The sequence below is a fragment of the Scyliorhinus torazame genome, chromosome 12 (genome assembly GCF_047496885.1).
Source record: "Scyliorhinus torazame isolate Kashiwa2021f chromosome 12, sScyTor2.1, whole genome shotgun sequence".
Classification (NCBI taxonomy): domain Eukaryota; kingdom Metazoa; phylum Chordata; class Chondrichthyes; order Carcharhiniformes; family Scyliorhinidae; genus Scyliorhinus; species Scyliorhinus torazame.
In genome coordinates, this window is record NC_092718.1 from 208,095,936 (window position 1) to 208,118,883 (window position 22,948).

The 22,948-nt window shown below is 48.8% G+C and overlaps 2 protein-coding genes across 7 annotated transcripts in view; one reads left to right on the plus strand and one right to left on the minus strand.

Annotated features, from left to right (window-relative positions):
• nf1a (neurofibromin 1a) overlaps positions 1-22,948 on the plus strand; it is a 372,455-nt gene that overhangs the window by 267,238 nt on the left and 82,269 nt on the right. For 5 of the 6 annotated variants that reach the window (XM_072469810.1, XM_072469812.1, XM_072469811.1 and 2 more), the window contains 2 exons: positions 14,976-15,408; positions 17,135-17,475. In XM_072469810.1, coding sequence (XP_072325911.1) covers positions 14,976-15,408; positions 17,135-17,475 — 774 coding nt within the window. Of the gene's footprint in view, positions 1-14,975; positions 15,409-17,134; positions 17,476-22,948 lie in introns of those variants that run through there. The other variant, XM_072469815.1, reaches the window with a different exon arrangement.
• Positions 1,739-8,925, minus strand: LOC140386923 (uncharacterized). The gene is made up of 2 exons (XM_072469809.1): positions 8,606-8,925; positions 1,739-3,493 (listed from the first exon to the last, which is right to left on the minus strand). The coding sequence occupies exon 2, from the start codon at positions 3,474-3,476 to the stop codon at positions 2,793-2,795; it is 684 nt and encodes a 227-aa protein (XP_072325910.1). The 5' UTR covers positions 3,477-3,493; positions 8,606-8,925; the 3' UTR covers positions 1,739-2,792.

Below are 22,948 nucleotides of genomic sequence, written 5' to 3' on the forward strand. Positions count from 1 at the left end.
CGATCTGCTGCTGAGGAGAGTAACAAGAGACTTCCGATATTTAGGGATCCAGGTGGCCAGGAACTGGGGAACCTTGCATAAGCTTAATTTGACACGACTGGTAGAGCAGATGGAGGAGGACTTTAGGAGGTGGGACATGGTGCCCCTGTCATTGGCGGGTAGGGTGCAGGCGATTAAAATGGTGGTCCTCCCGAGGTTCCTTTTCGTGTTTCGGTGCCTCCCCATACTGATTACAAAGGCCTTTTTTAAGAAGGTGGATAGGAGTATCATGAGCTTTGTGTGGGCCGGAAAGACCCCAAGGGTAAAGAGGGGGTTCCTACAGCGCAGTATGGATAAAGGGGAACTGGCACTGCCGAGTCTGAGTGACTATTATTGGGCCACCAATGTGTCTATGATATGCAAGTGGATGAGGGAAGAAGAAGGGGCGGCGTGGAAAAGGCTGGAGATGGAGTCCTGTAGGGGAACAAGTTTAAAAGCACTGGCGACGGCGCCATTACTGTTCTCCCCGAAAAAATACACCACAAACCCAGTGGTGGTGGCGACTTTGAAGATTTGGGGGCAGTGGAGACGACATAGGGGAGTGACGGGTGCCTCAGTGTGGTCCCTGATAAGGCACAACCACAGGTTCGTCCCGGGAAGGATAGATGGGGGATTTCAATCCTGGCAGCGAGCAGGAATTGCGAAACTGAAGGACTTGTTCTTGGACGGGACGTTCGCGAGTCTGGGAGCACTGACAGAAAAATACGGGTTGCCACCTGGGAATGCATTTCGATATATGCAAGTGAGGGCATTTGCGAGGTAACAGGTGAAGGAATTTCCGCAGCTCCCGGCGCAAGGGATCCAGGACAGTGATTTCGGGGGCATGGGTGGGTGATGGTAAAGTGTCCGATATATACAGGGAAATGAGAGACGAGGGGGAGATGATGGTAGAGGAGCTGAAGGGAAAATGGGAGGAGGAGCTGGGGGAAGAGATTGAGGAGGGGCTGTGGGCAAATGCCCTCCAAGTAGGGTAAATTCCTCGTCCTCGTGTGCCAGGCTCAGCCTGATCCAATTCAAGGTTCTACACAAGGCGCATATGACGGGAGCAAGATTGAGCAGGTTTTTTGGGGTGGAGGATAGGTGTGGGAGGTGTGCGGGAAGCCTGGCGAACCACACCCACATGTTCTGCTCATGTCCGGTATTGCATGGGTTCTGGGTGGGTGTGGCAAGAGTGATTTCAAAGGTGGTGGGGATCCGGGTCGAACCAAGCTGGGGGTTGGCTATATTTGGGGTTGCGGAAGAGCCGGGAGTGCAGGAGGCGAGAGAGGCCGATGTCGTGGCCTTTGCGTCCCTAGTAGCCCGGCGAAGGATTCTACTTATGTGGAAGGAAGCTAAACCCCCGGGCGTGGAGGCCTGGATAAACGACATGGCAGGGTTTATAAAATTGGAGCGGATAAAGTATGCACTAAGAGGTTCGGCTCAGGGGTTCACCAGACGGTGGCAACCGTTCCTCGACTATCTCGCAGAGCGATAAGGGAAAACAGGAAAGACAGCAGCAGCAACGGGGGGGGGGGGGGGGGGGGTGCATTCGGGTCTTCGGGGGTTTTGTGTTTTGTTAAATATTAGTTGTTTATATTTATTTTCTCAATGTTATTACTTCTTTTTTTTTCTTGTTTGTTTTTGGCACTTGCCATTAGTTAATATATTATTTTTAAAACGATCAATGTATATATTGTTACAAAGTTGTAAAAATGGAAAATTCTTGGTTGATCGAAAAACTTTAATAAAGTATATATTTTTTAAAAATACATCTCATATTGCCATTCCTTTGTATGTGAAGTTTCCACCTTAATGAACCAGTTGCCGAAATCAGTTGTGTCCTTTATATCAGTAGTATTGAAAGCATAATCGGTTCACCCATGATACATGTTGGCATTGAGACCCTGTTACGGAATCATTTGTCAAAGTGATTAAATGGCTTGTATAAGTGGTTACTTCCTCAGCTCCTTGTCACTCCTACCCCCATCCCCCATTTCCATTTAATAATTCTAATGGAACAGTTGAGGCTGCAAATGGGTACTAAACGCTTTTTAAGCTTCTTACGTGGGAGCATTATTATAGCGATTTACATTCTGCTGCTTTTAGTAATCCATTATATTATGGAATTTGATGAAGTAAAAATTAGCTTGGTTAGTTCTCAAGAACAATCTACTGCACAAATTGTACAGCTGATAGCTTAGTGAGTGCTTAGCACGTCAGTGGTGCATATGTGAGTAGGAAAGACTCAAATTGATTGATTTGCATAAATTTCGATTAACTCTGCTTTACATTGCAGATTTCTGGATTTGATGTTCTTATTCCCAATTTTGTTTTAAGTAGGGTGGAATAATGCTTTCGACCCAAAATAAAACGCAAATGATATTGCATTAAATTACTCCAATAAAATATGGTAGAAGCGGCCATTGAGCTAGCTAGCTTTCGGCATAGTGCTTGTACTACGATGGTTGTGGATGTCCAGGTACACGGGATGAGGATTGAGACAAGTGGGTTGTTGGAGAAATAAAATACATAACTCAAAGCAAATCTATTATGGTTTTTCACTGAGTGACCTGGATAGTTGTGTTTCAACCATGCCAAATAATTAAAAATCGGAGCATAGAAATGGCTTGTGTTTATATGAGGGTTCCATTTATTAGAATATTGTTCTAATGAGCGCTTTGTGGCAATATCTGCAACTGCACAAAAATGACGAATCCACACCAGATCAGACTTTTCTGTCAGTTCGGCTTCATCTTTTCTTTTTATATTAACGGCTAGGCTTCCCCCTCATCTTTCAATGCCACGGCCTCTTTCTTTTCCTGCAGAGGTTTGACTTCTTCCAGTGAGACATTGGTTTCCACTGGTTCGCCTGGTAGTTGGCTGGGACCACTGGACCATAGACTGGCTCCTTTAGCAAAGTTGGAGTTGCTTCTTGTCCACCGTGCTTTCAGTCTGCCTTTGAGAATCGACGCCTGATAGGCCAAGGCAATTGTTGATACCAGTAATACCGTACACAGGATTATTAATATACCTATTATGATTAAGTAAATCAAAATTTCTCTGTCTTTTGCTACTTGAATTAAATGAGTGCGCTCACTGTCTGCTCTTAGAATAGGATCAGTGATGTTGTTTTTGGAGGTTTTTGGAAGAGGATCACGACCCTTAGTAACATATTCTTTCTTGGTGGTTGTAGCAGGATCGGGACTCTTAGTACTGTAATCCTCCTCAGTGGTTGTAACAGGATCACGACGCTTCATACTGTAATCCTCCTCAGTGGTTGTAGCAGGACCGGGACCCTTGGTAATGTATTCTTCCTCGGTGGCTGGAGCAATTTCGGGACCCCAAGTCATGTATTCTTCCTCGTCGTCATCATCTGACACACTGGTCTTGACTTGAGCAGACAACAGGGCCAAGATTACAGCTTCCACCAAGAAAAGTTTTGTTTTGTATTGACTCATTGTTCCTGGGTCTTCACCTATTAGTGGATCATATAAAAAGAGGTTACGATTCGTATGTGTGTACGTTTCATTCCATAATACTAGAACAGAGCAGCGAATAAATCATTGAATCCTTGAACCGGTCAGCCTTGGATTTTCTTCCTCCAATTACACTCTATCTGCACCAACTATGCAACTCGTGCTGGAATCAGCAAAATACAGGTGTTTTTTTAAAACAATTTTTAAGATTTTCTGCTACAATCCTATTCCTATAGTTCTAAATTGATGGTTTGATGTTGCGGTTGTGTAAATTGAACAAACTTTTGTGCTTTGACTTTTTGAACAGATTGACTCCATCCAGTAATTGGGTGTAAAAGGTTGCATTGCTGAGAGCCTGAAGGGACCCTTTTTTCTCTTTGCCTGCTCGATGTTATCTTTCCAGATCGTCGGTCATGAAAATGAAAAATGAAAATTGCTTATTGTCACAAGTAGACTTCAAATGAAGTTACTGTGAAAAGCCCCTAGTCACCACATTCCGGCGCCTGTTCAGGGAGGCTGTTACGGGAATTGAACCGTGCTGCTGGCCAGCCTTGGTCTGCTTTCAAAGCCAGCGATTTAGCCCTGTGCTAAACAGCCCCATGACTAGGGTACAAGTGCATTGTCCAAGTGGCTCAAGTGCAAATCTGCAGATTCTGTGCAATGATTCACGGGGTACCAATGGAAGTCTGGGTAGGTTTTTACCTATCTCACCAGACTCTGAGTCAAAATTCGTTCCCTCACCAAGATCAGGTACTCCCCAGTCATCAGAACTCTGTGACTTTCCTGGTTGAGCTGGCTCAGCCATGCTCTGAGTGAACTCAGTCATTGCAAAGCTTATGGGATAACATTCTACTACAGATGTGATGAAAACGTTTTGGTTCTCTTACATAAGCACAGGCTAATGTGCAGATTTGTTGAATCACAGTTTCCTCTTAACATGGTGCTGAGCTCTGTTAATATTCCCAGAGGGATGGTGTGCGACTTGGGAGGGGAACTTGCAGGTGGTGGTGTTCCCATGTCTCTATTGCCCTTGTCCTTTTAGCTGATAGAAGTCATGGGTTTTAGAAGATGCTGTTGAAGTACCATTGGTGTGTTGCTGCAGTGCATCTTGTATAGATGGTACACACTGTAGTGGAGGGGATGAATGTTTAAGGTGGTGGAATTTGGAATTCGCTCCCTAACAGCATATGGGTCTACCGAAACCACATAGGCTGCAGTGGTTCAAGAAGTTGACACCATCACCTCTCGAGGGGAATTAGGGATGACCAACAAATACTAGCCTTGCAAGCAATGCTCGCATCTCATGAAAGAATAAAGAAAAGAAAATATCCTGCTTTGTTCAGTTCCAGTCTATTGGTGTCCTCAGCCTATCAGAACCATTTGGATCTTTCCTGAATTTTTAGCCCCTCCTTTTCTTCAGACTACTCTTCTGCTGAGACATCTTTCACAGGCATCATTGTTGAGGGCATTGCCCTAATGAGCATTCTTGTGTAACGATAGTTAGTGTTGGCACGTTATTTGATCATGCTCGCAGGGGTCAATGGGCAGTGACATATCCTGAAGGCTGTAAATAATTTTACTAATCTTGGAAGCACAATCTCCAGAAATGTCTGCATTTATTTTATTCATTCATGGGATGTGGGCGTCGCTAGCTGGACCGACATTTGTTCCCTTGAAAGCGTAGTTAAGAGTCAACCACATTGCTGTGGGTCTGGAGTAGCACGTAGGCCAGACCAAGTAAGGACATCAGTGAACCAGATGGGCTTTTACAACAATGGTTTCATGGTCGCCATTGAACTTTTAATTCCAGATGTGTTTTTATCAAATTCAAATTTCACTGTTTGCAGTGGCAGGATTTGAACCTGGGACCGTAGACCATTACTCTGGGTCTCTGGATTACTAGTCCAGTGACAATAACACTGCCTCCACTGCATTGAGAGCAAGGTGGTGAAACAACTTGCCAGATCAAATTTGGTATTTGCTTTGATTCCACGAAAGGAAAGGGTGGGAAAGAAGTATCATACTTGCAGCTGAACTTGCTGTGTACAAGATTGTGGTAATATCTACTCTCTTGTATACCTCTGAGACATGGACTGCCCAGTCCAGAATAGTAGTTGGATAGGTTCCACCTGAGGTGCATTGGGAAAGTCATGGGGATCAAATGGCAGGAGAAAGTTCTCAACTGAGATACTTCGCAGAACAGAAATATCGGGGGTTGAATGACTCATTGGAGCTGGGCTCAGACGGAACGGATGTGTCATACAGATGATGGATAAAATCTTTAAAGCGGTCATACATCAACAACTTAAACTTGGGTTCTAAAGTGCAATCTTATCATAGCCAATCCACCTAAACTGCACATCTTTGGACAGTGGGAGGAAACCGGAGCACCCGGAAAAAACCCACGCAGTCACGGGGCGAATGTGCAAACTCCACACAGATAGTCACCCAATTCCGGAATTGAACCTGGGTCCCTGGCGCTGTGAGGCAGCAGTGCTAACCACTGTCATAATGCACAGCAAAACAAGTGCAATTGAAGAACTGAGTGCATACGTGAGAGTTTTGAATTGGTTCTACTACAAGGAAAGGAGCTTGTTATCTGCTAAGTGGTTATGGTCTGTCCAGTCCTAAGGTGTAAAATAGTATGCAAACTGGTGACAACGTTGATAAAATATATAAAAGGCAACACAAATAAGTGAATAATATAATGAAGTAATTCATCAAAACACAAAAAAACTGGCAGCACGGTGGCGCAGTGGTTAGCACTGCTGCCTCACGGCACTGACGTCCCAGGTTCGCTCCCTGTTCTGGTCACTGTCCGTGTGGAGTTTGCACATTCTCCCCGTGTTTGCGTCGGTTTCGCCCCATAACCCAAAGATGTGCAGGCTGGGTGGATTGGCCACGCTAAATTGCCCCTTAATTGGGAAAAAATAATTGGATCCTCTTTAAAAAAAAATTTTTTTTAATTTTTTTTTTAAGCACAAGAAAAGTGATGTGGCAAGGCTGCATCATGTGGAATGCGGTGGCGTAGTGGTATTGTCACTGGACTGGTGATGCGGTGGTGTAGTGGTATTGTCACTGGACTGGTGATGCGGTGGTGTAGTGGTATTGTCACTGGACTGGTGATGCGGTGGCGTAGTGGTATTGTCACTGGACTGGTGATGCGGTGGTGTAGTGGTATTGTCACTGGACTGGTGATGCGGTGGTGTAGTGGTATTGTCACTGGACTGGTGATGCGGTGGCGTAGTGGTATTGTCACTGGACTGGTGATGCGGTGGTGTAGTGGTATTGTCACTGGACTGGTGATGCGGTGGTGTAGTGGTATTGTCACTGGACTGGTGATGCGGTGGCGTAGTGGTATTGTCACTGGACTGGTGATGCGGTGGTGTAGTGGTATTGTCACTGGACTGGTGATGCGGTGGCGTAATGGTATTGTCACTGGACTGGTGATGCGGTGGCGTAGTGGTATTGTCACTGGACTGGTGATGCGGTGGCGTAGTGGTATTGTCACTGGACTGGTGACAACTTGATTGAAACATACAAGATCCTGAGGGGTCTTGACAGGGTGGATCCTCTTGTGGGGAAAATCTAGAACTAGGGGCCACTGTTTTAAAAATAAGGAGTCACCCATTTCAGACCGATTAGGAGAAATGTTTTCTGAGGGTTGTGAGATTTTAGAATTCTGTTCCTCAAAAATGGTTGAGGCAGCGTCTCGAATGTCTTTAATGCAGAAGTACATTCTTGATGAACAACACTATCATGGCTAGACTGGCACGTGAAATTGTGAGGTTAAAATTGATCTGGCTGAATGGCAAAACAGGCTCGAGTCTGAGTTGTCTCCTCCTAATTCATATGTTTGTATGTAAGATACAGCTATCTTTGAAATTACAAGAAAACTGACTGCAAGTCTAGAAAGGGTTTGCCGCATCATGAACCCAAAGACTGAAGGAGCACAACACAAAACTGCCCAGAATTCACCTCCCAGTGGAAATTTCACATTGGTGCAATAGTGGCGCGGGATGATGTAGGAGCAACATTGTCTGGCTATTGGATCACCCAAATTAAAGAGGTATTCCTTTCCCCCCCACCAGCAAGCTTCATTCCAAAGAAAGCATTGTTTTGTTAGAAAGTAGTGATTTGTAAATATAATGTACAAATCGCTACAATAAAGTGTTGCATTATGCAAAGCAGAACATGTATGCAAAATTAGAGGAAAATGGAAAATTAAGTCATTGTTGCAGTTTGTCAAATGGTTGCCTTGTTTAGCTCATACCTGAACTTGATTGCACACAATAAACGTGAAGAATTTTAAAACTTGAGGTTAACAGTGCTATGCAGCCTTGTGGGTATTCTAGCGCTTTACATCACAGCTGCTGTACGGACTCAAACACTACCTTCGTTTCCCTGACCACGATGGACATTCAAGAGCTGACAAGTAGATGCACATCAATGATGATGTAGTTAAACAATGCCTATGCTTCTCCCCTTGAGTTCCTTATCTGAAGAAATGCGACGGTGACCTCAGCAAATCTTTTCAGGAGTCACCTGGGTGTTGGTGTTCATGATGAGCATCATTGGAGTGTTTCAGGGTGTGCAAGTAGACAATGCACACTTGTGGTCAGGAAAGTTGTTTTGGGGTAGACGAGCTCAAAAAGGGAGGATTTTTTTTTTTTTTAATCCCTTAGGAATGAGAACAGGGCTTTAATACTGTTCCCAAAAAAACAGCCACGCTATTATTTTCCCTATTTTTGCCTTTCCAATTTTCCCTTTCTGAAACTACAGGTTCTGTGATTAGCTATTAAGGCAGCAAGTTAGCTTTCAGGGTAAGCTGCTTCCTCCACAAACCTTGCCCAGTTCTCAAAAAAAAATTGGGGGGTGGGGGGAAGGGGGGAGAAAAATGTTTAAAAGCTGCCCAAAACCTTTGAAGTGCACAATTTCTTAGGGAGAATAAGGTTATGCAATATTCAAACTGTCAGAAAGCCTTCAAGCACTGAGATACTAATGTTTGCAGTTCATTTAAAAATACCCTTGAATTCTCTGCTGAATCAAAGGTTTGGTTGTGAGAACAGCAGTGATGGTTAACACAGACAAAAGTAACAGCTATATCCTACCTCAAGCAACTCCTGGTCCACTCGACTTTCCTCTAATCAGTGTAGGTAAAGTGCAATCCGAAGCCCAATGGTTTTGCCTTGTTGTTTTTCAAGATAAGTATCTTTACTAATGTTGGAGCATATCATGACAAATCAACACTTTGCCCAGTCCCATCTGTATCTTGCGCCACAACATATGATACCGATGACGATGATGAACCACACAGGATTAACACATTTCCTACTCTGCATATGGGGTTTCCAGCTAGAGTATTTTTGAAAACAGCCTCAGAAGAACTTGGGTTTAAAAAGAAACGCTCGACACAAGCTGCAGGAAGAGCTTTTGTGTGTTTAGGGAAGAGTGATAAAGAAAATAAAAATAGATAACGCTGCAAGTGCGAAAAATGTGAAATGAAAGAAAAATGAGTCAATGGTTTTGAGTCTCGTGTCTGAGCCAGAATGCAAATTGTAGGAAATGACAGCCCTTAAGTCAGGGGTGGGAGACCAGTAAAGTCAGATCTAGCCTTTTCACTGTTGCTAATTACTGGATTTAACTAAGGTGAAAAAGGATAATTTATCAACTAAAGCAAATTCATTCTTTCTGGTAAATTTGAAATGGTCTTGGTAACTTCAGATATGTTGTCCACCCCATTGTTGCTGCGTGGTTTTAATGTAGTGTTAGAATGGGAATTCTCGGACTTCCGGGTGCGGCGATGACCAGCTAAGTCGCACGTTTCGGCAGCTCCCGGTGGAACGGACTTTTGGGCTCTTAATAAGAGCCCCAACGGCAATTTTAACGGCTAAAAGCACTGTGCGGTAAACCAGAAGGGAATCCCCCCTGGATACGGATGGAAAAAGGAGAGGAAAGTGGCCGGATTGCGGTGGATCCTTTAGAGCAGCGGCAAGGAAGGCAAGCAAAAACCAAGATGGCGTCGGAAGGTGGCAGTTTAATATGGGGCCCTGAACAACACGAGTTTTTGAAACGCTGCGTGAAAGAGCTTAAAAAGGAGATGAAGAAGGAGCTGTTGGCCCCGATATTACAGGCGATTGAAGAGCTAAAAGATGAGCAAAAGACCCAGGAGCGGGAGCTTCGGGTCGTGAAGGCAAAGGCTGCCGAGAATGAGGACGATATACAGGGGCCTGGTGGTGAAGACGGAGATGCACGAGGCACACCATAAACGATGTGTGGAAAGGCTGGAGGTGCTGGAGAATAATGCGAGGAGGAAGAATTTAAGGATTCTTGGTCTTCCTGAAGGTACAGAAGGGGCGGACGTCGGGGCATATGTGAGCACGATGCTGCACTCGTTAATGGGAGCGGAGGCCCCGACGGGTCCGCTGGAGGTGGAGGGAGCCTATCGAGTTATGGCGCGAAGAACGAGGGCTGAAGAAATTCCTCGAGCCATAGTGGTGAGATTCCTCCGTTTTAAGGACAGAGAGATGGTCCTCAGATGGGCAAAGAAAACTCGGAGCAGTAGGTGGGAGAACGCGGTGATCCGCGTATATGAAGATTGGAGTGCGGAGGTGGCGAGAAGGAGGGCGAGCTTTAATCGGGCCAAGGCGGTGCTTCATAAAAAGATCAAATTTTGACTGCTGCAGCCGGCAAGACTGTGGGTCACATATCAAGGGAAGCCACCACTACTTTGAAACGGCGGATGAGGCGTGGACATTTATTGTTGAAGAGAAATTGGAATGAGTGGGTTATTAAAAAAGAACGTTCGAGACAAAGTGGTGGGGCGAATATGGGGGGCGAAGAGGGGGGAAATAAGGGGGGAGAGATGATTTTTATGTTGTTAATCCTGCGACCCGGTAACTTTTCTCTCTTCCACAGGTTGTGGGGGAGGGAGGAAGGGAGGTGGAGGAGCTGGGGGCGTTGGCCATTGGGGGCGGGGCCAAAAGGGAAGCGCGGGCTTTGTTCCCGCGCTATGATAATTATGGCGGGAATAGGGAAGCAGGAAGGAGGGGGCGTCGCACGGTGCGAGCCGAGGTCATGGGGGGAAGCCGAGGTCGGCCTGAGTTTGCTGACTTCTGGGAGCAACATGGGGGGTGTAACTACGCTAGTGGGGGATCTAGCGGGGGGGGTGGGAGGGGGTATTTACTGGGTTGCTGCTGCTGGGGAGAAGGGGGAGCTGGTATGGGGTGGGGTGGGCGGGGCGGGAGGGCACCGCCTGGGGGGGACACAGCTGCGTGGGAACCGGGTGAGGAGCTGGATAAAAGGGGATGGCTAATCGACAAGGGGGGGGGGGTAAAGAGCCCCCAACCCGGCTGATCACGTGGAATGTGAGAGGGCTGAACGGGCCGATAAAGAGGGCACAGGTACTCGCACACCTTAAGAAACTTAAGGCAGATGTGGTTATGTTACAGGAGACGCATTTGAAACTGATAGACCAGGTTAGACTACGCAAAGGATGGGTGGGGCAGGTGTTTCATTCGGGGCTAGATGCGAAAAACAGGGGGGGTGGCTATACTAGTGGGGAAGCGGGTAATGTTTGAGGCAAAGACTATAGTGGCGGATAGTGGGGGCAGATACGTGATGGTGAGTGGCAAATTACAGGGGGAGGCGGTGGTCTTAGTGAACGTATATGCCCCGAACTGGGATGATGCCAACTTTATGAGGCGCATGTTAGGACGTATCCCGGACCTAGAGGTGGGGAAGTTGGTAATGGGTGGAGATTTTAACACGGTGCTGGAACCAGGGCTGGACAGATCGAGGTCCAGGATTGGCAGGAGGCCGGCAGCAGCCAAGGTGCTTAAAGACTTTATGGAGCAGATGGGAGGAGTAGACCCATGGAGATTTAGCAGACCTAGGAGTAAGGAGTTTTCGTTTTTCTCCTATGTCCACAAAGTTTATTCGCGAATAGACTTTTTTGTTTTGGGAAGGGCGTTGATCCCGAAGGTGAGGGGGACGGAGTATACGGCTATAGCTATTTCGGATCACGCTCCACACTGGGTGGACTTGGAGATAGGGGAGGAAAAAGAATGGCGTCCACCCTGGAGAATGGACATGGGACTAATGGCGGATGAGGGGGTGTGTCTAAGGGTGAGGGGGTGTATTGAAAAGTACTTGGAACTCAATGATAATGGGGAGGTCCAGGTGGGAGTGGTCTGGGAGGCTCTGAAGGCAGTGGTTAGAGGGGAGCTGATATCAATCAGGGCACATAAAGGAAAGCAGGAGAGTAGGGAACGGGAGCGGTTGCTGCAAGAACTTCTGAGGTTGGACAGGCAATATGCGGAGGCACCGGAGGAGGGACTGTACAGGGAAAGGCAAAGGCTACACGTAGAATTGGGGTACATTGCATAGGTTAAATTTAACGCGGTTGGTGGAACAGATGGAGGAGGACTTCAAGAGATGGGACATGGTATCCCTGTCACTGGCAGGGAGGGTGCAGGCGGTTAAAATGGTCGTCCTCCCGAGATTCCTCTTTGTGTTTCAGTGCCTCCCGGTGGTGATCACAAAGGCTTTTTTCAAAAGGATTGAGTTTTGTGTGGGCCGGGAAGACCCCGAGAGTGAGGAAGGGATTTTTGCAGCGTAGTAGGGATAGGGGGGGGGGCTGGCACTACCGAGCCTAAGTGAGTACTACTGGGCCGCCAATATCTCAATGGTATGTAAGTGGATGGGAGAAGAGGAGGGAGCGGCGTGGAAGAGATTGGAGAGGGCGTCCTGCAGGGGGACTAGCCTACAAGCTATGGTGACGGCGCCGTTGCCGTTCTCACCGAAGAAATACACCACAAGCCCGGTGGTGGTGGCTACTCTGAAAATTTGGGGGCAGTGGAGGCGGCATAGGGGAAAGACTGGAGCCTCGGTGTGGTCCCCGATAAGAAATAACCATAGGTTTGCTCCGGGGAGAATGGATGGGGGATTTGGAACATGGCAAAGAGCAGGGGTAACACAATTGAGAGATCTGTTTGTAGATGGGACGTTTGCAAGTCTGGGAGCGCTGACCGAAAAATATGGGTTCCCCGAAGGGAATGCATTCCGGTATATGCAACTGAGGGCTTTTGTGAGGCAACACGTGAGGGAATTCCCGCAGCTCCCGACGCAGGAGGTGCAGGACAGAGTGATCTCAAAGACAGGGGTGGGGGACGGTAAGGTATCAGACATATATAGGGAAATGAGGGACGAGGGGGAGATTATGGTAGATGAGCTGAAAGGGAAATGGGAAGAGGAGCTGGGGGAGGAGATTGAGGAGGGGCTGTGGGCTGATGCCCTAAGTAGGGTAAACTCATCGTCCTTGTGTGCCAGGCTAAGCCTGATACAATTTAAGGTGTTACACAGGGCGCATATGACTGGAGCACGGCTCAGTAAACTTTTTGGAGTAGAGGATAGGTGTGCGAGATGCTCGAGAAGCCCTGCGAATCACACCCACATGTTCTGGTCATGTCCGGCACTACAGGGGTTTTGGGTGGGGGTGACAAAGGTGCTTTCGAAGGTGTTGGGGGTCCAGGTCGAACCAAGCTGGGGGTTGGCTATATTCGGGGTTGCAGAAGAGCCGGGAGTGCAGGAGGCGAAAGAGGCTGATGTTTTGGCCTTTGCGTCCCTAGTAGCCCGGCGCAGGATACTGTTGATGTGGAAGGAAGCCAAGCCCCCGAGGGTGGAGACCTGGATAAATGACATGGCAGGGTTTATAAAGCTGGAACGGATTAAGTTCGTCCTAAGGGGATCGGCTCAAGGGTTCACCATTCGGTGGCAACCGTTCGTCGAATACCTCACAGAAAGACAGAGGGAATGGAAAAGAAGAAGACAGCAGCAGCAACCCGGGGGAGGGGGGGGGGGGGAGGAGGAGGAATCAGAAGGACTCTCAGGGATGTTAGTGTATGTGTATAATATGTATAGGTTGTTGTTATAGGTAATTGTATACTGGACTGCTGAATTGTATTTTTGGAGAGTATTTATTTGGGACAAGGCAGTTGCCATTTAGTTTTGTTTTTTAATTTTGATGTTGTTTATATATTATTTATTTCTTGTTTAAAAAAAACTGGCCATTGTTATTTATGTTATATTACTGTGTAAAAGATACACAATGTACTGTTATGGTTGGCCAAAAATTTTGAATAAAATATATATTTTTAAAAAAGAATGGGAATTCTCTGGACAACCTCTAAAAATCTGTCTCTACTGGTTGTGATTTTCTTAAAAATAAACTTTTGTTAAGTTTATTTTAGAATTTTAAAAATCCATTTAGAGATTGAGAAAGACGTAGGTCTTTTTTAAAAATTTTGTTCTTGGGGTGTGTGTGTGTTTCTGTCGAGGCATGTGTTTTGTGCCATGTCTAATTGCCCTTGAACAGGCTAGTTGCAGCTTTCTCAGCTATTTGAGATGTCAGTAAAGAGGCAACCATATTGGTGAGGCATTTGGAATCAAAGTTGGCAAGATTTGATAAGTACAGCAGCTTTCCTCCCCTGAAGGATGTGTTTTTCGAACAATTGGGTCATTTCATGATCAATATTAATGAGACTAACGTCTCATTCTCGCTTTACGAAATTTGTGAAATTAAATTTCCCCAACTGCTGCGGTGGGATTTGAAATCGTGTCTCAGGAGCATTAATCCTGGTCTCTGGATTACAAGTTCAGTAACGTTACACACATTCCCACAGCGTCCCAAGGTAATAGTCTGTGGCACTTCACAAATCCAAGGCCATTAAGAATACAAGTTGAAGATGAAGAATGAAATAGTCATTTGGTAGTGTGGAACTTGAGTATTGTTGAAGAAAGACATGTGTCAAAGTTTTCCATCTCGCACTCATCAGAACACTTGGCAAGAATACCGATGTAAGGGGAAAACAACAATTTATGTTGAATGAGAACAGAATGCTGATTGGTTGTCAAATGGACTTTTGAAGGGCTTTACCTTGGAGAATCTGAGTCAATCTGCTTGGTTTGAATTTCAGACCATGTTTGGCAGTTACCTGTCAGTCACCATCAATGAGTGCATTCTCTATTGCAATGCTTCCACCTACCAGAGCCCATTTGCCAGGCGCGGGAGAATGTGCAAACACCACACAGTCACCCAAGGCCAGAATTGAACCCGGGTCCCTGGCGCTGAGAGGCAGCAGTGCTAACCACTATGTCACCTACTGCCCCTTGCTCACAGCAGGGGTGCAGGAGAGAGGCAGTGAACAAGATGGTGAGTGGGACACACTGCAGGTTTAGGACAGTCACAGAGGGAGCGGAAAGATAGAATGTGACTTATTCAGAACTGCTATTTCTCTGCACACGGGTGCGACCAGCTTCACTGACTATTTCCAGAACTTTGTTTTTATTTCAGATCTCCCAGTTTTTATTATATGACTGCTATTTGTACGGGAATGTTAACTTTGTTGCTTCATAGTTCACCTTGGAAATTCAAGCAATGTGATGAACAGTAACTCGAGCTTTTCATTTTACCCCTCGCAGGTTCAAGACTGGGCAGATCAATGGTGATTTGCTCATTTACCACGTGCTCCTAACTTTGAAGCCATATTATGCCAAGCCATATGAGATTGTTGTGGACCTTACCCATGCAGGACCTAGCAATCGCTTCAAAACAGACTTCCTCTCTAAATGGTTTGTTGTTTTTCCTGGTGCTGCCTACGAGAATGTGGCAGCTGTCTATATTTACAACTGTAACTCATGGGTTAGAGAATACACAAAATATCATGAACGGCTTCTAACTGGACTTAAGGGAAGTAAAAAACTGATCTTCATTGACTCACCTGGGAAACTTGTAGAACACATTGAATCAGACCACCAGAAACTTCCTGCCGCCACTCTAGCTCTAGAAGAGGACCTGAAAGTATTTCACAATGCTCTAAAACTGGCTCACAAGGACACTAAAGTCTCCATCAAGGTGGGAATTATTTTTTTCAAAAAGTCGAAAATCTGCCTTACCAGTAGGATTTGATTCCAAGTGTCTAAAGTTGGATTGTATTGTACTAAAATCAGTAGAGCTGCTGAAATTCACAACTTTTTATATCCTGCCGTGGGATGTGAGCATCGCTGGCAGGGCCAGCACCTGTTGTCCATCCCTAATTGCCTTGAGAATATGGCGGTGAGCTGCTGCAGTTCACCTGGTACTGTGAGGAAGGACGTTTCAGGTTTGTGACCCAGCAACAGTGAAGGGACAGTGACATAGTTCAAAGTCAGGATGGTGTGTGGCTTAAGAGGCAAATTTACACGGTATTGTTGTTTCCATGCGACTGTTGCCCTTGGCCTTCTGGATGGTTGGGAAGGTGCTGCTCAACGAGACTTGGTGAGTTTCTGCATTGCATCTTGCAGATGGTACGCACTGCTGCTACTGTGCGCCAGTGGAGGAGTGAGTAAACGATTAAGGTTGTGGATGGGTGCTGATTAAGCAGGCTGTTTTGTGCCGGATAGTGTTGAGTTTGTTGAAGCTGCACTCATCCAGGAAAGTGGATTGTATCACACTCCTGATTCTACCTTGTAGATCATGGATGTGCGTTGAAGAGTTGAGGGTTTAAACATTTTTTAACACAGTAATTTTAAAGTTTTAAAATTAACTTGAGCAAAAATGGTAATGACTGTACCATCCCAATGAACTACATAACAGGACCTTGACAGCCTTGGGAATTAAAATTAAAATACATGTTGATAAGAAGTGTAACATGTGGATTAAAACGAAACAAAATTAGCACGGTGAGAATTGAGCTTAGTTGCATTGAGTAAAATTAGAAAAGGAGTTTGCTGTACATTGGCTTGGATTCAGTTAATAGCACTTTAACCTCTGAATTAGAAATTTGAGTATTCAAATATGACTCCAAGACCGAATTTAATATTCTAGGTTAACATTGCATGTGCTACCTAGTGGGTGAGATGTTCAACTGAGGTAAACATAAAGTTTCCGTAATGCTATTTGAGTTTGGGCGAGCCTAAACACGCATGACCAAAACCACTTTGCATTGAATTTCTGAATCTAGATTGTTTATGTACAGTTTTATCTAATTCTCGCCTCTCTAGTCTCTCAGCTACTGTTCTTCCTCTTTTGTTATGACTTCAGAGGCATCTTCTTCCCTCTATTTTTTAAAAAGAAAAACAGGTGCAAAGTATTCCTTTAGCACTTCAACCATGCCCTCTGCCTACATGTGTGGATATCTTTTGTGGTCCTTTATCAACCCCACCCCTTGTTTTGCTACCCATTTGCAATTTAGATCCCGATAGGAAACTTTTGAGTTCCCTTTGATGTTAACTGCCAGTCTCTTCTTGTACTCTTTTTCTCTCTTATTTCCCTTTGCAGTTTATTTTTATGTTAACCCTTGTCCTCACTATTATCAGCCTGGCTGTCCACTGTAATACTTTAAATTAAATACCATCTAACATTGTTAGTCTTGTCAGAATCTTGGTTCTAATTAACTGAGATACGCAATAAAGATCTTTTCCTCCTCTTAATATTTCTGTTTATAATGACGAAATACTCTTTGGTAGCTAGCTGACTTCAGAGTTTTATTGTAACTCTACTGAAAAATGATACTGTTGAAATTAAATATTTTGATGATGATGCACATAGCATTGTTTGTTCTCCTGTGAATTTTATCGATACCTTTTATTCTTTAAATTAGGTGGGATCCACAGCAGTTCAGGTGACCTCGGCAGAGCGAACACGGGTCCTTGGCCAGTCTGTGTTTCTGAATGACATTTACTATGCTTCAGAAATTGAGGAAATCTGCCTGGTGGATGAGAGCCAGTTCACATTAACTATTGCCAATCAAGGCACACCATTGACATTCATGCATCAAGAATGTGAGGCAATAGTGCAATCTATTATCCATATAAGGACGCGTTGGGAATTGTCACAACCAGACTCTATTCCACAGCACACCAAAATACGACCAAAGGATGTTCCAGGAACACTGCTGAACATAGCACTTCTGAACCTTGGAAGCTCAGATCCAAGCTTACGGTACGTTTTATCTCCCTTTTTCTAATCTATTATTAATAGTGTGCTTGAAAATTCTAGGGCAGCACGGCGGCACAGTGGTTAGCGCTGCTGCCTCACGGCGCCGAGGACCCGGGTTCGATCCCAGCCCTGGGTCACCGTCCGTATGGAGTTTGCACATTCTCTCCGCGTCTGCGTGGGTCTCACCTTCACAACCCAAAGATGTGCAGGGTAGTTGGATTGGCCACGGTAAATCGCCCCTTAATTGGAGAAAAAAAATAATTGGGCACTCTAAATTTATTTTTATTTTTTTTTTTTAAAAAGAAAATGCAAACACACAGCATCTTGAATTTGATGTGTTAGATTTGAACATTATTCCACTCTGAAATATCTAGCTTTCAATGACTGAGCTGCACAGACTTGGCTGCATGGAACTGTAATGACGCTTCAGCCTTGTCAGCTTGCAAAAAACAGTTTCTAAAATAAAGTATCTGCTTTCTGACTGGGAATGGAAAAATTTGACTGGAGATTCTCTGCAACGTTTCCCTCCAGTTCCCAAGTCCTGAGATTGACGTCAGGAGACCAAACAGCAGAATTGGATGCTGTAAGAAACCTGCTTGTTCTTTATCATTTTGTTGCAGCAAACTGGTAACTTCAGAACCAGCCATGCTGCGGGTGTATTCTCCACCCTCGTGTGCATGGATAAGCAAATTGATTTTTCTCTGCCCTGCCACTGGAAAATCTAACCATCGGGGCCTGCACCTTTCACCCAGCCCATCTTGAGGGTTGACAACTCTCCCGGAATGGCTGGGATTCTCATGAAATCGACATCCATCTTCTGGTGGCTATTGAAAACAATGGAGATTTGAAATTTTTATTTTAGGCGAATAAATTAACGTGCACAATAATTCATACACCGAATCATTTATACACGGAAGCTCGTTCATTGTAGAATGGTGATCCGATGACGTACGGGCCAACGTAAAGACTTAAACCGGTATTGACATTGGTCGTGCATGCACATTGCACAGAAGCATTGCCTGTGTTTTTCCTGCCAAGTAGATGAAAGCTTTCATGTATAGTTGCAGAGAAGAATATTAATCAATTTGCTTCACAGTCAGAGGGAACTTCTCTTAGCTGCCTTGCATCTGTTCTGGTGCAAACTGTGACCCCCCCCCCCCCCCACACACACACACACACAATCCCAGAATCCCTCAGCAAGCAGGTGAAAGAGCTGCAGAAGTGACTCCCAAGTACTGGAATGGCGCCTGTCATAGCTCTGGCTGCTGGTTAGCTCGGTTGGAGGCTCGGAGAGCTGTTCAACAGTTGTTCCTTTAAGTGAGTGCAGTAGCGGGCGAGGGAATCGACACTGCTGTAGGAAACAGGTGTGAGGTTGTGAGGCCATTGTCCCAGGGATGGAGCACATTCTGGCAACTCACTTGCTGCCCAACGCTGGAGTGGGAAGCTGGGAGGGAACCAGCCACAACTCTGCACTGACTGACCGGTTGCTGAGGAACAGCGCCTCTAGTTCCCCCCTTCCTAGTTCACATCCAAGAGGGATCGCCACTGTGCTTCCATGGCTGGGAGTCTCTGCTGAGCTCGTTCTCCCGCGCCCTCGCTCGCTCTCCCGCGCCCTCGCTCGCTCTCCCTCGCTCGCTCTCCCGCGCCCTCGCTCGCTCTCCCGCGCCCTCGCTCGCTCTCCTGCGCCCTCGCTCGCTCTCCCGTGCCCTCGCTCGCTCTCCCGTGCCCTCGCTCGCTCTCCCACGCCCTCGCTCGCTCTCCCGCGCCCTCGCTCGCTCTCCCGCACCCTCGCCCGCTCTCCCGCGCCCTCGCCCGCTCTCCCGCGCCCTCGCTCGCTCTCCCGCGCCCTCGCTCTCCCGCGCCCTCGCTCTCTCTCCCGCGCCCTCGCTCTCTCTCCCGCGCCCTCGCTCTCTCCCGCGCCCTCGCTCTCTCTCCCGCGCCCTCGTTCTCTCTCCCGCGCCCTCGTTCTCTCTCCCGCGCCCTCGTTCTCTCTCCCGCGCCCTCGCACTCCCCCGCGCCCTCGCTCTGTCTCTCTCGCGCCTTCGCTCTCTCTCATTGTGAGCAGTTTTGGGCCCATATCTAAGGAAGGATGTGCTGGCCTTTGAAAGGGTCCAGAGGAGATTCACAAGAATGATCCTGGGAATGAAGAGCTTGTCGTATGCGGAATGGTTGAGGACTCTGGGTCTGTACTCTTTGGTGTTCAGAAGGATGAGGGGGATCTTATTGAAACTTACAGTTACTGCAAGGCCTGGATAGAGTGGACGTGGAGAGAATGTTTCCACTTGTAGGTAAAACTAGAACCAGTGGACACCATCTCAGATTAAAGGGATGATCCTTTAAAACAGAAATGAGGAGGAATTTCTTCAGCCAGAGGATCGTGAATCTGTGGAACTCTTTGCCGCAGAAGGCTGTAGAGGCCAAATCACTGAGTGTCTTTCAGACAGAGATAGATAGGTTCTTGATTAATAAGGGGATCAGGGGTAATGGGGAGAAGGCAGGAGAATGGGGATGAGAAAATATCAGCCATGATTGAATGGCGGAGCAGACTCGATGGGCCGAGTGCCCTAATTCTGCTCCTATGTCTTATGGTTTTATCGCCCTTGCTCTCTCTCTCGCGCTCTCTCTCTCACGCCCTCGCTCTCTCTCACGCCCTTGATCTCTCACACCCTCGCGCGCTCTCTCTCGTGCCCTTGCTTTTCCCCTCACGCCCTTGCTCTCTCTCGCCCTCGCTCTCTCTCACTCGCCCTCGCTCTCTCCCTCTCTCTCGCGCCCTCGCTCTCTTGCGCTCTCTCTCTCGCGCCCTCGCTCTCCTGCGTGCCCTCTCTCTCCTGCGTGCCCTCGCTCTCCTGCGTGCCCTCGCTCTCTCTTGCGTGCCCTCGCTCTCTCTTGTGTGCCCTCGCTCTCTCTTGTGTGCCCTCGCTCTCTCTTGCGTACCCTCGCTCTCTCTTGCGTGCCCTCGCTCTCTCTTGCGTGCCCTCGCTCTCTCTTGCGTGCCCTCGCTCTCTCTTGCGTGCCCTCGCTCTCTCTTGCGTGCCCTCGCTCTCTCTTGCGTGCCCTCGCTCTCTCTTGCGTGCCTTCGCTCTCTCTTTTGTGCCTTCGCTCTCTCTTTTGTGCCCTCGCTCTCCTGCGTGCCCTCGCTCTCCTGCGTGCCCTCGCTCTCCTGCGTGCCCTCGCTCTCCTGCGTGCCCTCGCTCTCCTGCGTACCCTCGCTCCCTCTTGCGTGCCCTCGCTCTCTCTTGCGTGCCCTCTCTCTCTCTTGCGTGCCCTCTCTCTCTCTTGCGTGCCCTCTCTCTCTCTTGCGTGCCCTCTCGCTCTCTTGCGTACCCTCTCTCTCTCTTGCGTGCCCTCTCTCTTGCGTGCCCTCTCTCTCTCTTGCGTGCCCTCGCTCTCTCTTGCGTCCCCTCGCTCTCTCTTGCGTGCCTTCGCTCTCTCTTTTGTGCCTTCGCTCTCTCTTTTGTGCCCTCGCTCTCCTGCGTGCCCTCGCTCTCCTGCGTGCCCTCGCTCTCCTGCGTGCCCTCGCTCTCCTGCGTACCCTCGCTCTCTCTTGCGTGCCCTCGCTCTCTCTTGCGTGCCCTCTCTCTCTCTTGCGTGCCCTCTCTCTCTCTTGCGTGCCCTCTCTCTCTCTTGCGTGCCCTCTCGCTCTCTTGCGTACCCTCTCTCTCTCTTGCGTGCCCTCTCTCTTGCGTGCCCTCTCTCTCTCTTGCGTGCCCTCGCTCTCTCTTGCGTGCCCTTGCTCTCTCTTGCGCGCCCTCGCTCTCTCTTGCGCGCCCTCGCTCTCTCTTGCGCGCCCTCGCTCTCTCTTGCGCGCCCTCGCTCTCTCTTGCGCGCCCTCGCTCTCTCTTGCGCGCCCTCGCTCTCTCTTGCGCGCCCTCGCTCTCTCTTGCGCGCCCTCGCTCTCTCTTGCGCGCCCTCGCTCTCTCTTGCGCGCCCTCGCTCTCTCTTGCGCGCCCTCGCTCTCTCTTGCGCGCCCTCGCTCTCTCTTGCGCGCCCTCGCTCTCTCTTGCGCGCCCTCGCTCTCTTGCGCGCCCTCGTTCTCTTGCGCGCCCTCGCTCTCTTGCGCGCCCTCGCTCTCTTGCGCGCCCTCGCTCTCTTGCGCGCCCTCGCTCTCTTGCGCGCCCTCGCTCTCTTGCGCGCCCTCGCTCTCTTGCGCGCCCTCGCTATCTTGCGCGCCCTCGCTATCTTGCGCGCCCTCGCTCTCTTGCGCGCCCTCGCTCTCTTGCGCGCCCTCGCTCTCTTGCGCGCCCTCGCTCTCTTGCGCGCCCTCGCTCTCTTGCGCGCCCTCGCTCTCTTGCGCGCCCTCGCTCTCTTGCGCGCCCTCGCTCTCTTGCGCGCCCTCGCTCTCTTGCGCGCCCTCGCTCTCTCTTGCGCGCCCTCGCTCTCTCTTGCGCGCCCTCGCTCTCTCTTGCGCGCCCTCGCTCTCTCTTGCGCGCCCTCGCTCTCTCTTGCGCGCCCTCGCTCTCTCTTGCGCGCCCTCGCTCTCTCTTGCGCGCCCTCGCTCTCTCTTGCGCGCCCTCGCTCTCTCTTGCGCGCCCTCGCTCTCTCTTGCGCGCCCTCGCTCTCTCTTGCGCGCCTTCGCTCTCTCTTGCGTGCCTTCGCTCTCTCTTTTGTGCCTTCGCTCTCTCTTTTGTGCCCTCGCTCTCCTGCGTGCCCTCGCTCTCCTGCGTGCCCTCGCTCTCCTGCGTGCCCTCGCTCTCCTGCGTGCCCTCTCTCTCTCTTGCGTGCCCTCTCTCTCTCTTGCGTGCCCTCTCTCTCTCTTGCGTGCCCTCTCGCTCTCTTGCGTGCCCTCTCTCTCTCTCTTGCGTGCCCTCTCTCTTGCGTGCCCTCTCTCTCTCTTGCGTGCCCTCGCTCTCTCTTGCGTGCCCTCGCGCTCTCTTGCGCGCCCTCGCTCTCTCTTGCGCGCCCTCGCTCTCTCTTGCGCGCCCTCGCTCTCTCTTGCGCGCCCTCGCTCTCTCTTGCGCGCCCTCGCTCTCTCTTGCGCGCCCTCGCTCTCTCTTGCGCGCCCTCGCTCTCTCTTGCGCGCCCTCGCTCTCTCTTGCGCGCCCTCGCTCTCTCTTACGCGCCCTCGCTCTCTCTTGCGCGCCCTCGCTCTCTCTTGCGCGCCCTCGCTCTCTTGCGCGCCCTCGCTCTCTTGCGCGCCCTCGCTCTCTTGCGCGCCCTCGCTCTCTTGCGCGCCCTCGCTCTCTTGCGCGCCCTCGCTCTCTTGCGCGCCCTCGCTCTCTTGCGCGCCCTCGCTCTCTTGCCCGCCCTCGCTCTTTTGCGCGCCCTCGCTCTCTCTCTCTCTCTACCTTGCGCTCTCTCTACCTTGCGCTCTCTCTACCTTGCGCTCTCTCTACCTTGCGCGCTCTCTACCTTGCGCGCTCTCTACCTTGCGCGCTCTCTACCTTGCGCGCTCTCTACCTTGCGCGCTCTCTACCTTGCGCTCTCTCTACCTTGCGCTCTCTCTACCTTGCGCTCTCTCTACCTTGCACTCTCTCTA